Genomic DNA, 15,715 nt, shown 5'->3' on the forward strand with positions numbered 1-15,715 from the left:
ACTTACCATTTTGGTATTTATCTTTGTAGACCTTTTCTTTGAGGTCGGCATATGTGTGTTACATTCTACTTTTTTTAATGTATCTGTAAACGAGATTGTATTCTACATAATGTTCTGTAGCTTGTTTTTTCACTAAAGAATGTCTTAGAGATATTTCCATGTCATATAATCCTTTTAAAAAAAATTGTAGTAAAAGACACGTAACGTAAAACCTCAGTCTTAACCTTTTTTTTTTTTTTTTTACATGAATTCTTTTTTAAAAATTTTAATTTTTATTTCCATAGGTTTTTGGGGAACAGGTGGTATTTGGTTACGTGAATAAGTGGTGATTTCTGAGATTTTGGTGCACACATCACCTGAGCGGTGTATACTGTACCCAGCAATTTGTAGTCTTTTTATTTCTCACCTTCTTCCCACCCTTTCCCCTGAATCCCCAGAGTCCGTTGTATCATTCTTATGGCTTTGCATCCTCATAGATTAGCTCCCACTTATGAGTGAGAACATACGATGTTTGAGTCTTAATGATTTTTAATTATATATAGTTCACTATTAAGTATATTCACATTGCAGTGCAATGATCTCTAGAACCTTGTCATCTGCAAAGCTCTGAAACTCTGTACTCATTAAGTAACAACTCCCCATTTCCTGCCCAGGCTTTGGCAGTCACTTCCCATTCAGGAATTTGATTACTTTAGATACCTCATATTAGTGTAATATTTGTATTTGTATTTTTGTGACTGACTTATTTCACTTAACGTAATGTCCTTAAGGTTCATCCCTGCTATAGCATATGACAGGATTTTCTTCTCTTAAAAGGCTTAATGTTCTGTTGTATGTATATACTGTGTTTTGTTCATCCATTCATCTTTCAGTGGACCTTCGGGTTGCTTCCACTTCTTAGCTGTTGTGAATAATGCTGCTGTGAACATGGGTGTGCAAATATTTCTTTGAGATCCTGCTTTCAGTTCTTTGGATATATACCCAGAAGTGGGTTTGCTGGACCATATGGTCATACTATTTTTAATTTTTTGAGCAACTGTCATACTGTTTTCAATATGCAGCATTTTACATTCCCGCCAACAGTCCTTACTTTTTCAGCTATAAATAATCTGTAATATGAATATACCAAAATTTAAATGTACTGTATATATGACATATATGTATCTATGTATGGTACATATTGCATGATTTATATTATATGTTTTAAAGTAATCACTTCCCCATTGCAGTGATATTCTTATGTATATAATTATATATGTGTATTTCTCTGAGATAAATTCCAAGAAGTAGAATTTCTGGACCAAAAATTAGGCCTATTGAAATTCTTGTTAAATTGTACTCCCCCACACTACCAATTGAGTTAGAATGCTTATTTCTTCTTCATATATTTCCAACATTGAATAATATGAATCTTTAAATCTTTTAAAATCTAATGAGTGAAGATGCTATCATTATAATTTATGTATCCCAGATTACTAGTGTGATTGAACATTTTTCAATGTGTGGAGTTTGAGTGACTATTTTTTTTTTTATTTCATATCCTTTGTACATTTTCTTGTTAGAATGTTTTCTTGATTTATAAGACTTCTGTATAGATGATATGCTAAATACATTCCTTTGTTACTTGTCTTTAAACTCTCTCATGGTATCTTGTCTTTACAAAAATTAAAATTTTATTTTGGTTATCAACTCAGCTAATTTTTGTGTGTGTAGATTTCTGAGTTTTATACCTTACTATATATGCTTTCTGTAATACAAGATTATTTACAATATTATTTGCAGGCCTTATGTAGGTTTTTTTTTGCTCAACCCTTACGTCCATCTGGAATTAAGGTTTGAATGTAGTATGAGGTAGGGATTCAATTTAGTTTTCTTTTTTATATGGGGAACCACTTATCCAAACTGTTGAATAGTCCATTTTTGCCCGCATATTTGGAACACCACCATATTGTGTTATATGTTCACGTATATACATGGGTTTAATTTCTGATTTGGGTCCATTTGTTCATACACCAATACCACACTTTTATTTACTATAGTTTGATAATGTGTTTTAATTATGTATCAGTGTTAAGTCATCCCTTTAGTGACTTTTCTTACTCTGAATATTCCCATTTTTGAATTCTTTTCTTCCAGAAAAACTTTGAACTGTCCAGTTATATTTAGAACAAAGCCTATAAGTTTTGATTTATATTAATTGAGGCAAAATTGATATGTTTAATTTATTCATTTGATAAATTTTTATTGGCTGCCTACTGTGTTTCAGCACTCCTCTAGGAATTGGGGGTAGAATGAATGAAACAGTCCAGAATGGAGATTACATTCTAAGGGGAAGATAGAAAATAGACAAAGTAAATAAGTAACATTTATAGGCTATTAGATGGCATGAGTGCTGTCTAAAAGCGGGGAGGGAGGAAAGGGGACATAAAGGATAGGGTGAGGGTTACAATTTAAAATACTATGGTCACTTCATATAGCTTTGCTCAGACATGATAAGATAATTGAGATTGACCTGAAAGGGATGAGGCAATAATTGTTGAGTATATTTGAAAGAACAGTCTTTTTGATAGAAGAAACAGCAGGAGCAAAGACTGGTATGTCAGAACAGAGCAAGGCCATCTAGCTAGAGCTAAGTGAACAAGGATCAAGATGAGGTCAGGATTGCGATGGATGTCGTTTAAAAATCAAGAAAAGAAAAGAAAAAAAAAAAGATGAGGTCAGGAGCTTACGGTAGTGCCAGATTGTGTAGGGAGGACCTTGTAGGTCACTGCAAACACTTCGTCTAGTACTTTAACCGAGAAGGATATTGTTGGAGGCTTTGGTAAGAGAATTGACATGGTGTTTTAACAGCGTCACTCTGCCTACTTTGTTGAGAATAATCTGGGAGATGGGAGAGAAGCAAGATGGAAGCAGGGAGACCAGATGAGCTGATAGGTCAGGGAATTACAGTGATGGTAGTGTGGAGTTGTAATTTTCTGGCTGTATTTTGAAGGTTTAGTTCAGTATTCCCACATTTGTATGATTCTCTTCCCTCCCCACATATTCTGGGGCTATTAGATTGTCAGATTTTTAATATTTGTTTCTTTTTCTAGCTCACTAAATAGCCTACCTGAATTTTTTCTACCTGAAGCTGTACACCGTTTTACTTCTCGTCTTCAGGAAGAATTGAATACTACTGACTTATACTCTTATAGGAAAGTAATTGACAATATATCTTCCTGTATGGAGAACTTTAACTTGGGTAAGGCAGTACTTTTCTAGTCCTTTTTCTGGCTAACGCCTCTCGTCACATCATAGGTTTTAAATGATACTAATTTTGGTCATGAAACTCCTTACCAGCGTTCAATTTTTCCTCTACAGGTAGAGCAGGTGTTAATAATCTGCTTAAAAATGGTAAGTCCTATTATTTTATTTTGTTCCATGAGTTGATGGCTTCTATGAGTCATTTTGGAACTGGCTCTTTTAAGTTTCTTGGCAATAGGTAGAGCATTGTAGATAACTCAGGTACATCATGCACCTTCCTTTTAAATTTTTGTTTCTATATCATGGTATCATTTTATGTAACAGTGATATAAAATATTTTATCGAAGTTGAAGTTCACAGTTTTAAATTCTGGTTTGTCATATTCTTTTGTTTCAGTGCTTCATTTTCTGCAGAAGAGTTTAATTGAAATCGTGGAAGAAAATAGGCAAGTGCTATATGTTGGCATTTGTGTGTGCATACTTGCAGTTGTACATTGTCTTTGTACAAAGAAAAATTTGAAAGTCTCAGAATGTGATCTTTTCATCCCTCTTCATTAATATTATTACTATTACATTTTTTTGAGGCAGGGTCTTGCTGTGTCACCCAGGCTGGAGTGCAGTGGTGTGATCATAGCTCACTGCAGCCTCAACCTCCTGGGCTCAAGTGTTTCTATCACCTCAGCCTCCCATGTAGCTGAGACTACAGGCATGCATCACCACACCCAGCTAATTTTTGTATTTTTTTGGAGACAGAGTCTCACTATGTTGCCCAGGCTCATCTTAAACTACTGGACTGAAGTAACCTACCTGCTTTGACCTCCCAAAGTGTTGAGATTACAGGCGTTAGCCACTATGCCCAGCCCCTTTCTCCATTAATATTAGACCCAATTATTTAAATCTATTTTTTAGAGGTTTGATACTTAATTTTAATAAATACAGAATTTTAATATTTAAACTATATTAAAATATTTAAATTAAAAATTAAAAATTTAATAAATTGTTATGAGAGTAAGTGAAAGAACTCTTTTCCTCACCTGAGTGTGTTCCTTTTTCATAGCATCCTGTTTTTATTTCGTGAGTGAAATATCCTCTGTTATTTCTCTGAGGATATATTCATGATAGTTTTTTGTTTTTTATCATCTTTACATAGTCTCTGTTTCTTCCAAGTTGCTTGTTTCTGTTTGCTGGTTTTGTTCAGTATATTTCTTATTAGAAGCTTTCCTTAGAAGTCTGGTGATCCTTGGCTGGGCAATTACGTATTTCTTTCTATCTATCTGTCTATCTCTCTATATATAAATTTTTTTTTTTTTGGTGACAGGGTCTTGTTCTGTTGCCCAGGCTTGAGTGCAGTGGCACGATCTTGGCTCACTGCACCTCTTGCCTCCCCGGGTTCAAGTTATACTCCCACTTCAGTCTCCCGAGTAGCTGAGACTACAGGTGTCTGCCACAATGCTTGGCTAATTTTTTTTTATTTTTAATTTTTTGTAGGAATGAGGTCTCACTATAATGCCCAGGCTAGTCTCGAACTCATTGGCTCAAGTGATCCTCCCTCCTTGGCTCCCAAAGTGCTAGGATTATAGGCGTGAGCCACCGTGCCCAGCTCGGGTAGTCATATTTAATAATGGGACACTGAGGATTGATTTGAATGCCTGTGCCTATGGGTGGAGTTGACTGCAGATTTTATTGTAGGCTAGTCTAGCTGGGCTGTTTCTTGGGGGAACTCTTCCTTGAGGAAACCTAAAGATGTCAGTATGTTTAAATCTTTTTGCTTAGATACTGGATTTGCCATGGAAGAATCTTCTAAACCATTGTCTTAATAGTCTGGTTGCTGAGTGAGGGAAGAAGGCTGAGGTCTCAGTATTTGGCCTGCATTGTGCATATATTTACCTAATTCTCCTTTTTGTAATATGTTGTTGCCTTATCTGTGTGTGCTATCTTCCTTGCCAGACACCTGTTTTACCTTTTCTAAAGATAAGTTGTTTTCTGGCTCAGAGGTATTTAATCTTCCTGTTTTCAATCCTATGTTTACCTCCACATCAAGGAGTACCTAGTGCCAACGGTTTCTGAGCCATTTGGTACTACAGATCAAATGGCTTCTGGGCTTGTTCCCTGGCTGAGCGTCCACTTTTCTTGATTCTGCTGTCAGTTATCACTCATCATCTGCTTTGCAGCTTCTGAAATATTATTATTATTGTCTTGTTGCATATTGGTTGCCTTTAGAATTTATCTTTTTACATTTTAAATCCCATGGCTGTTGGTTTGAGGAGGTTCTGGGAGAGAGCAGAAATAATACCTGTACATCATCGTCTTTCACTCATGGTAGCCTTTTGCCATAGCAGGAGCTCTTTGTCTCTTCTTCTCCTTTTTGGCTCTTCTTTTTATGGTCATCGTGTAAAGGTGGGTTCTGTCCTTTTCATTTTGTTTGTTTGAACTGCTTAATAACGTCCACTTTGGTGTCAGCCACCACCTATATACTCAGGATTCCCAAATTTATTACTCCAAGTTAGATCTCTTTCCTGAGTGGTAGACTGATGGAGATCAGTTGACAGTTGACTTGTGGACATCTCAGCTTGGATGTTCTACAGGTACCTCAAGTTCAGTGTGTCCAAAAGAAAGGAAATTTTATTTTTTTAAAAAAAGTCATTTCCTGTAGCCCCAAGTAATCTCTATTCTACTTTCTGTCTTTTTGAATTTGCGTATTCTAGGTGATTCTTATGAATCATATAATATTTGTCCTTTTGTGTCAGGCTGATTTCATTTATGTTTCCTTTTTTTTTTTTTTTTTTTTTATTGAGACAAGTTCTGGCTCTGTCACCCAAGCTGGAGTGCAGGATCGTGGCTAACTGCAACTTCTGCCCCCCAAGCTCAAGCGATCCTTCCACCTCAGCCTCTGGAGTAGCTGGGACCACAGACGTCCACCACTATGCCCTGTTTTTATATTTTTGGTAGAAATAGGGTTTCACCATGTTGCCCTGGCTGGTTTCAAACTCCTAAGCTCAAGCAGTGCCCCTGCCCCAGCCCCACAAAGTTCTGGGATTACAGGTGTGTTTTCAAGGGTCATCCACGTTTGCAGCATATATCAGAATTTCATTCCTTTTTGTGGCCGAATAATATCCCATTGTATGTGTAGACCACATGTTAATCCGTCTGTCGATGGACATTTGGTCTGTTTCTACCTTTAGGCTATTGTGAATAATTTTGCTATAAACATTGATATACAAGTATATCTTTGAGTCTCTGCTTTTAGCTCTTTTGGGTATATACATAAGAGTGGACTCATAAGATAATTCTATGTTTAAGTTTTTGAGAAACTACCAAGTTGTTTTTCCTAACTTTTGCCTTAATAGGATTATTCTGTGTTTTGCTGTGTTGAGAACTGACTGAGAGGGAAGGACAGAAGCTGCAAGAGACCAGTTAGGAGGCTATGGCAGTAACCCAAGGGAGAGATGAGAGTGGCTCAGGCCAAGATACAGCAATGGAGTTGGTCTGATTCTAGATGTATTTTGAAGGTAGAACCAACAGGATTTTCCTATAGATGAAATGGAGAGGAGGGCCGGCAAGGATGATTACAGTGTTTTTGTAGGATAAAGATGCAGCAGGTACAGCAGATTTAGAGTTGAAGATAAGTTCACTTATTTAGAGATGTGTGTTAGACATCCAAGTAAAAATATCGGGAAGTTAGATATACCAGAAAGGAATTAGACAGAGGTCTGGGTTGGAGATAAAAATTTGGGAATTATCAGCACGTAGATTATAATTTAAAGCTGATGAACTAAAGAGATCAGCAAGGGAGAGAATTAGATGGAGAAAAGAAGAGGAATAAAGACTGAGTCCTGGACTTTCCTAACGTAAAAAGATTAGGGAGAAGAGGATGAATTAGTGAAGGTATCTGAGAAGGAGTGCTGGTGAAGTAGGGGAAAATCTGCGAAAGAGCCTGACATTTTAGAAGTCAGGGAGGGGCCGGACATGGTTTCTCACACCTGTAATCTCAGCACTTTGGAAGGCCGAGGCAGGCGGATCACTTGAGTTCAGGAGTTCGAGACCAGCCTGGCCAACATGGCAAAACCCCTGTCTCTACTAAAAATATAAAAATTAGCCGGGCATGATGGCTTGCTTGTAATCCCAGCTACTTGGGAGGATGAGGCAGTAGAATTGCTTGAACCTGGGAAGTGGAGGTTGCAGTGAGCCCAGATTGCACCACTGCACTCCAGCCTGGGCGACAGAGCGAGACTCTATCTCAAAAAAGAAAAAAAAAAGCCAGGGAGGGAAAATATATCAACGTTGAGAGAGTGTTCAAGTTTGTAAGTTATGTCATTCTTTTTTTTTTTTTTTTTTTTTAAATATGATGTCTTGCTTTGTCGCCCAGCTGGAGTGCAATGGTGCCATCTTGGCTCACTGCACCCTCTGCCTCTGGGGTTCAAGTGATTCTCCTGCCTCAGCCCCCTGAGTAGCTGGGATTACAGGCATGTGCCACCACACCTGGCTAATTTTTGTATTTTTAGTAGAGACACGGTTTCGCCATGTTGGCCAAGCTGGTCCCAAACTGCAGACCTCAAATGATCTGCCTGCCTCGGCCTCCCAAAGTGCTGGGATTACAGGTGTGAGCCACTTCGCCCAGCCCAAGTTCTGTCATTCATTCTTGATTTCTTACCTTTGCCCTAGAAGAAGTAAAGTTAGTTGTTGGCTGAGAAAGAGGGACATGTTGGTAAGTAAAGGGTGTTGAAAGTTTGCAGTTAGTATCCACATAATTGGAATGTTTGTAGGAATGGAAGAGAGAGGAATAAATTATCATAATTTAAAATTGATTTCGGGCCTTTGAGGAATGTATTTATTTTGCTGGGAATTAGAAATGTTCACATTTTTGTTTGAATTTCCTTTTGTAATAATGTCTTTTCTTCTTTATAGAAAATGTGCTGGAAATCATATTATTCAAACACAGTTGATGAATGACTTATTGGTAGGCATTAGAGTTTCAATGATGTTAGTACAGAAAGTACAAGATTTCCAGGGAAATCTTTGGAAGGCTTCCAATTCTCCAATGTGGCAAAATATGTGTGGATTGCTGAGTATTTTTACCAAGTTTTTAAGCGATGGTAAGTGTAACAAATTATATACAAATGATATATAATTGACAGTTAAAATTGAGTGCCAATCAGCTTTTCCTACTAACAGTATGAAAAGTGATACTTAACTAAGGTGTGGAATGTATCCTTACTCAGCCTCCCAAAATGGAGGGAGGCCCTGCATTACATGGTTTTATTTTATTTTATTTTATTTTTTTTGAGACCGAATCTCACTCTGCTGCCCAGACTAGAGTGTAGTGGCGTGATGTTGGTTCACTGCAACCTCCACATCTTGGGTTTCACCTCCCAGGTTCAAGCGATTCTCGTGCCTCAGCTTCTGAGTAGCTGGGATTACAGGAGGGTGCCGCCACACCTGACAAATTTTTTGTATTTTTAGTAGAGACAGGGTTTCGTCATGTTGGCCAGGCTGTTCTCAAACTCCTTGTCTCAAGTGATCTGCTCACCTTGGCCTCCCAAAGTGCTGGGATTATATGTGTGAGCCACTGTGCCCAGCCTGAGTAGCTGAGTTCTATTTCTTGCCTTGGAAGATAGGTTCAAGGGTGATCACTTTTAAATAATTTATTAAGCTATAAATTTGTTTTCTGTCACTTTTTTTTGAATCTGTGGTTTATTATTATAAGATTAAGAAAAAGTGATACCTAACACAAGTATTTATATAAAAAGTTGAATTATCCTCTTTTCACCTCCCATTCTATATGGTAATATATGTATGAATGTAACTTAATTAAAAACATGCTAATGGATCTCTTTAGAGCTCTTGTTAGTGAAAAACAATAACTGACTCTGGTTTTGCTAGGCTGATTGGAAAACAATAGCATCTCATTGTTTGTGTTTTTTTTTTTGTCTGTGATGGATTCTGTCTCTGTTGCCCACACTGGAGTGCAGTGGCGCGATCTTGGCTCACTGCAACCTCTGCCTCCCAGATTCAAGTGATTCTCCTGCCTCAGCCTCCCGAGTAGCTGGGATTACAGGTGTGCACCACCATGCCTGGCTAATTTTTTTTTTTTTTTTTTTTTTTTCGTATTTTCAGTACAGATGGGGTTTCACCATGTTGGCCAGGCTGGTCTAGAACTCCTGACCTCAGGTAATCTGCCTGCCTTGGCCTCCCAAAGTGCTGGGATTACAGGTGTGAGCCACCGCGCCCAGCCTCTTTGTGTTTTTAACCCTGGTAACGAAAGTCTTAGCTATATTTTGTCCAATTAGTATTTCCATTTTTCTTTTTGCCTGAGTTCTCAGGTATTGAAAGGAAAGTAGTTGAAGTTACTTTTATTAAGACCTAACTTACAGAAAACTTTTCAGAGGTTATTTACTTTTTAAAAGAGGACTGTGTTAGTCTAAAAAAGATTCTCTAACTAATGAAATGTAGAGAATACATGATTTTAATATGCTTCAGCCTTGTGTGGTGGCTCATGCCTGTAATCCCAGCACTTTGGGAGGCCAAGGCGGGCTGATCACAAGGTCAGGAGATTGAGACCATTTTGGCCAACGTGGTGAAATCCCGTCTCCACTAAAATACGAAAAAAAAAAAAAAAATAGCCGGATGTGGCAGCATGCACCTGTAGTCCCAGCTACTCGGGAGGCTGAGGCAGGGGGATCACTTGAACCCAGGAGGCGGAGGTTGCTGTGAGCCAAGATCATGCCACTGCACTGCAGCCTGGTGACAGAGCAAGACTCTGTCTCAAAAAAAAAAAAAAAAAGAAATAGCTTCTTTTCTGAAAAGTTGATGGCACCTAATCAGTACTATTCTTTTCTAGCATTTTGAAGTTCATGATCAGTAAAGTGTTTAGCTGCAAGTAACTGAAAACCAAACCTCCTTTCCCACGTAAGAAGTTCAGAGGCAGTTGATCCTGAACTGGTATAGGCAGTGTATGACCCACACATTTTCTGCTTTTCTGCTGTGCCATCTTCAGCAGGTTGGCTTTCTCCCACGTTTATTGCCTTGTGATTGCCATATGACTGCTGTAGCTCCAGATGTGTATTCAAGGCAGGAAGAAGGAAGGCCAGTTGCGTCTTTACTTTTAATCAGGATATTCAAGTGACTGGCTTACATCCAATTGGCCTGAACCCTCTTATATACCTACCTTTAGTTGCAAAGAAGATTGAAGAAGCAGGTATCCAGCTTTTGGCTGGGCATGTGGCTTCCCCAATCAAAGTCACAGTTTTGTTATCAGGGATGAAGGGCAGAATGGATATTTAGTACGTAGTTTATGATGTCATACTTCTTTCCCCAGGTTGAACAATTCACCATGGTATTAGAGGCTAATAGAGATAAAACAAAAAGAAGATACCAAGTCAAAACTGGTTGCTATGGGTACAGTGTCAGTGCTAGCAAAGTTTGTAGTTAGCACTTATGTACATTCTTTACACAAGCCCTGAAATCTCTTTTTGAAAAAGTCTATGTCTGTGGTGATTGGGATACAGAGGCATTGGTGGAGAGGAAGGGACAGGTGGTGTTGCTGTTAGGTGTTCTGGGAAGCAGTAGTTGGAGAGGAAGAAAGTGTATGTTAGAGGAGAGAGGAAGGAATCACATTTATTGAGTATCTATATGCTGGGCTTAAAAGCCCTTATATTCGGCCAGGCGTGGTGGCTCACGCCTGTAATCCCAACACTTTGGGAGGCCGAGGCGGGCGGATCACAAGGTCAAGAGATTGAGACCATCATGGCCAACATGGTGAAACCCTATCTCTACTAAAAATGCAAAAATTAGCTGGGTGTGGTGGCACGCGCCTGTAATTCTACCTATTCGGGAGGCTGAGGCAGGAGAATCGCTTGAACCCGGGAGGTAGAGGTTGCCGTGAGCCAAGATCATGCCACTGCACTCCGACCTGGCAACAGAGTGAGACTGCTTCTAAAAAGCCTTTATATTCATTGTTCATCTAAACCTGACACTGTGTCAGTTAAGAGTTATCCCATTTTACAGAAGAGAAAACAGAGTTTGTGGGATTTAAAATAATTTATGTAAGACCTATTCACCCAGGAAGTGGTCAGACTAGAAATTGTAGCCAGGCCTATCTGGCTGCTCAGCATCTGCTCTTTCCACTGTAACAGAATATTCATTATTTAACATAAGCTGTCTTCTTTTTTGCCAAATAGATGATCTATTACAGACTGTACAGAGCACATCTGGATTAGCTATTATTCTTTTTATTAAGACTATGTTTCACCCATCTGAAAAGATTCCTCATTTGGTAAGTGCATCTCCTTTTTAGAATTGTACTTTATTGAGAGTTAGAGTATGTTTAAAAAATATTTTTGGCTTGGTGCAGTGGCTCACACTTATAATCCCAACACTTTGGGTGGCCAAGGCAGGCGGGTCACTTGAGGCCAGGAGTTTGAGATTAGCCTGGGGAGTTTAGCTACACCTTGTCTCTACAAAAAATAAAAAAATTAGCTGGATATGGTGGTGCACACCTGTAGTCCCAGCTCTTGAGAGGTTGAGGTGGGAGGATCGCTTGAGCCCAGGAGTTTAAGGCTGCAGTGAGATAAGATTGCACCAGCCTGGGCAGCAGAGTGAGACTTAAAAAAAAAATTAAAAATATTTTTAAAGAAGGGAATTAAAAGAATTTTTTTTGCATTGTCTGGTTCCTTCTGATGACCCTTTTCTCTTATAAGAGACAATTCCAAAATTTCAGATAAAGCAACAATAACAAGAAGACAATAACAGTCACCTGTAAGTCCATCTCACAAAGATAATCACTATAAACATTTTTGATGTATATTCTTTTAGTTTTTTCTAGTGCTGTTTGTTCAGTGTCATCTCTCATTAATATGTTAAAAGATATTTTTAATGTTAAAATTATGCATATTAATGTATAGATACATACACAGTAATAACTTTTCTGATAAATGTGTTTTTTATTAAGAATAACCCAAATCATGTACTTTAGACAGGAAGCATGCTAGATAGAGCCAATTTTTCAGTAAATTTGCTTCTTATAGAAAGTATAATTTGATAATTTAGGCCACAATCCTTGTATTTTTTACTAGTAGGTTTCTTTTTTTGCTTGCTATATTATATGGAAACTTATTTTATCTTTTTACCTTACCTTAGAAAAATATATGTGCATTATTTTATGAGATCACACAAAGTAATTATCTTTGAATAAGTTGAAGATGTTTATTTCTCAAATCACCTCTAAAAGCATTTGTTTAAAAAAAAAAAACCCCCCAAAAAAAGAGTTGTTAAGCTTATCCACCTGCAGGTGGCGATGTGTTGTGCTCTGCCAGTACATTCCAACCAGCAAAATCATTCACGTACTTGATGTAATTTTATTCCTTTAATACTAATATAATAATAATGACATTTGTGGGTATTTTATCTTTGGGTTTAGTCATTTTTCCTAGGATTTTTCAGGGGAAAGAGATGTTTGGGTTTGTATTTTGAAATATCTCTGAAAAGTTTTAAAAGCTTTATGTGTATTAGCTCTGCTATATTTTTCCAGATTAGCAGTGTGCTTCTTCATTCAGTGGACTGCACCAGCGTCCCCGAGTGGTTTATGAGCAGTTGCAGAAGCCTCTGTTGTGGTAACGTCTCTGGGTCAGCTGTCTTATTCCTATGTCAGGGGACACTTGCCATGTTGGACTGGCAGAATGGGAGCATGGGTCGGAGTGGGGAGGCCCTTCTCTTGGATACCGCACATGTTTTGTTCACCTTGAGTTCACAGTGAGTTTTGATGCTATTGTCTCATATTTTGTTTCACTTGTAAGACATTTAAAAGATGTAGTCCAAAAGCTAGAGTGGCTTGTGCCTGTAATCCCAGCTACTGTCCCGGTAGGCTGAGGCAAGAGGATCACTTGAGGCCAGGAGTTCAAAACCAGCCTGGGTGACATAGTGAGACCCTCTCTGTACAGAACTTTTAAAACTTAGCTGGGTGTGGTGGCATGCACCTGTAGTCTCAGCTACTTGGGAGGCTGAGGTGGGAAGATTGCCTGAGCCCAGGAGGCCAAGGATGCAGTGAGGTATGATTGTGCCACTGCACTCAAGCCTGGGTGACAGAGTGAGATCCTATCTCAAAAAAATAAATAAATGAAATTATTGCTGTAGGTTAGCCAGTGAGGAACATTTCTAAAATTAATTTTTAACATTTTCAATGTTATCATTTTTTAAAACTATAAAAGTTTTATATGTATAGTACTTTAGAATTTATAAAGAACTTCAACATAGGTAATCTAATGTGATCCTCATATGTCTACTATGTAGGATAAGAAATCTAATTTGTTGAATGGGCAAAGGGAGACTTAGAAAAGTAAATGCTTACCTAAGAGCATATTGCTAATAAGAACCTGAGACAGCAATATTAGAAGGTCTTCTGACTTCATGGGGCTGTATTTTGTATTTTTGTGGTGTTTTTGCCATAATAGCTGAAAGTGATCACATATATGAAATGTCAAAACATATATACAGCTTGATAATAATAAACATATGAATAAAGGAGGAAAATTAAAATAATTTTTTACATACTGGAGCTATAATTAATATATTATGCAATTCATAAATTTAAAGTGTACAATTCACTTTATTAGTTTATTCACAGAGTTGTACAACCACCAGCATTTCAAAAATTAATTTTTAATATTCTTCATGCTATCTTTTTTCTTTAAAACATTTTTTTCTTCAAATTTGTTTTTACCATCGTTTTTTAAAACTATAAAAATTTCTACATGTGTAGTGCTTTAGAATTTATGAAGAACATTAACATAGGTAATCTAAAGTGATCCTCACAAGTCTGATAAACTGTCAACATTTCTAAAATTTCTTGAACATAAAAGTTAATTCAAACAACTTCACAATATTTTTATCACAGAGAAGCCCCATTCCCCCAACCATCTCCAACCCTTGGCTTTCCTTATGTTTTAAATTACATGTATAGGCCAGGCATGGTGGCTCACGCCTGTAATCCCAGGTGTGCAAATCTCAGGCAGGTGGATCACTTGAGGTCAGGAGTTCAACACCAACCTGGTCAACATGGTGAAACCCCGTCTCTGCTAAAAATGCAAAAAATTAGCCAGGTGTGGTGGCATGTGCCTGTCATCCCAGCTACTGGGGAGGCTGAGGCAGGAGAATCGCTTGAACCTGGGAGGCAGGAGTTGCAGTGAGCCGAGATTGTGCCCCTGTGCTCCAGCCAGGGTGACAGAGCAAGACCCCGTCTCAAAAATAAATAAATAAATAAATAAATAAATAAATTACACATGTAATCATCATCACAATCAAGAGAGTGAATATTTCCATCATCCCCCAAATTTCCCTATGTCCTTTCCTGGACTATTATCATTATTTTTGAGACAAAGTCTGTTACCCAGGCTGGAGTGTAGTGGTGTGAGCACAGCTCACTGCAGTCTCACTTGTGAGCTCAAGCAATCCTCCCACCTCAGCCTCCCAAGTAGCTGGGATTGCAGGTGTGTGTCACCACACCCAGCTAATTTTTAAAATTTTTATAGAGATGGGGTTTCACTATATTGCTTAGGCTGGTCTTGAACTCCTTTCTGGATTACTTTTTACAAGGTAAAAAGATTCATACACAAATTTGAGATCGGTTTTGTCTTTACTTGTAGTTTTTTGTTCTTGTAAATTTAATAATTGAAATTTGTGCTCATTCTTTGTATTTAATATTTTTAAAGTCTAAATTGTTCTAAAATGAAATTTATTTTACTAATCGGTTTACAATAATGGATCATGGCTTGTTTTTCTTCAGGATTAAAGAGCCAACGCTGGAAATGTTTCTGTCTAGAATCATGGCATCCTGGACTAATTCAGCCATACAAGTCCTTGAATCAAGTTCCCCCAGCCTAAGGGACAGCCTGAATGGGAATTCAAGTATAGTTGGGAGACTTTTGGAATATGTCTATACCCATTGGGAACATCCATTGGATGCTCTAAGACACCAAACCAAAATCATGTTCAAAAACCTTCTCCAAATGCACCGGCTCACTGTGGAAGGTGCAGTTTTGGTCCCTGATCCTTTCTTTGTGAAACTGACTGAGAGTCTTCTGCGATTGGAATGGCATATTAAAGGAAAGTACATGTGCCTTGGTTGTTTGGTAGAGTGCATAGGAATTGAACATATTCTGGCTATAGATAAAACTATTCCATCTCAAATCTTAGAGGTGATGGGGGACCAGTCATTGGTACCTTATGCAAGTGACCTCTTGGAAACCATGTTTAAAAATCATAAGAGTCATTTGAAATCCCAGACTGCTGAGAGTTCTTGGATTGACCAGTGGCATGAGACTTGGGTTTCTCCTCTCCTTTTTATACTGTGTGAAGGAAACTTGGATCAAAAATCTTACGTGATTGATTATTACTTGCCAAAATTACTAAGTTACAGCCCTGAAAGCTTACAGTACATGGTAAAGATTCTTCAGACTTCTATTGATGCTAAAACTGGTAAG

General features: G+C 38.0%; 1 protein-coding gene across 14 annotated transcripts in view; it reads left to right on the forward strand.

The window, feature by feature from the left end:
* Positions 1-15,715, forward strand: part of THADA (THADA armadillo repeat containing) — a 358,465-nt gene that overhangs the window by 5,349 nt on the left and 337,401 nt on the right. For all 14 annotated transcript variants that reach the window (XR_012422434.1, XR_012422435.1, XR_012422436.1 and 11 more), the window contains 7 exons: positions 3,093-3,241; positions 3,361-3,393; positions 3,640-3,688; positions 8,148-8,335; positions 11,420-11,514; positions 12,769-12,989; positions 15,019-15,710. Coding sequence is in view for 10 of the 14 variants with exons in the window: in XM_065527132.2 (XP_065383204.1) it covers positions 3,093-3,241; positions 3,361-3,393; positions 3,640-3,688; positions 8,148-8,335; positions 11,420-11,514; positions 12,769-12,989; positions 15,019-15,710 (1,427 nt within the window). In the remaining 4 variants the exon portion in view is untranslated. The remainder of the gene's footprint in view (positions 1-3,092; positions 3,242-3,360; positions 3,394-3,639; positions 3,689-8,147; positions 8,336-11,419; positions 11,515-12,768; positions 12,990-15,018; positions 15,711-15,715) is intronic.

Source organism: Macaca fascicularis, chromosome 13, assembly GCF_037993035.2.
Source record: "Macaca fascicularis isolate 582-1 chromosome 13, T2T-MFA8v1.1".
NCBI classification, from domain to species: domain Eukaryota; kingdom Metazoa; phylum Chordata; class Mammalia; order Primates; family Cercopithecidae; genus Macaca; species Macaca fascicularis.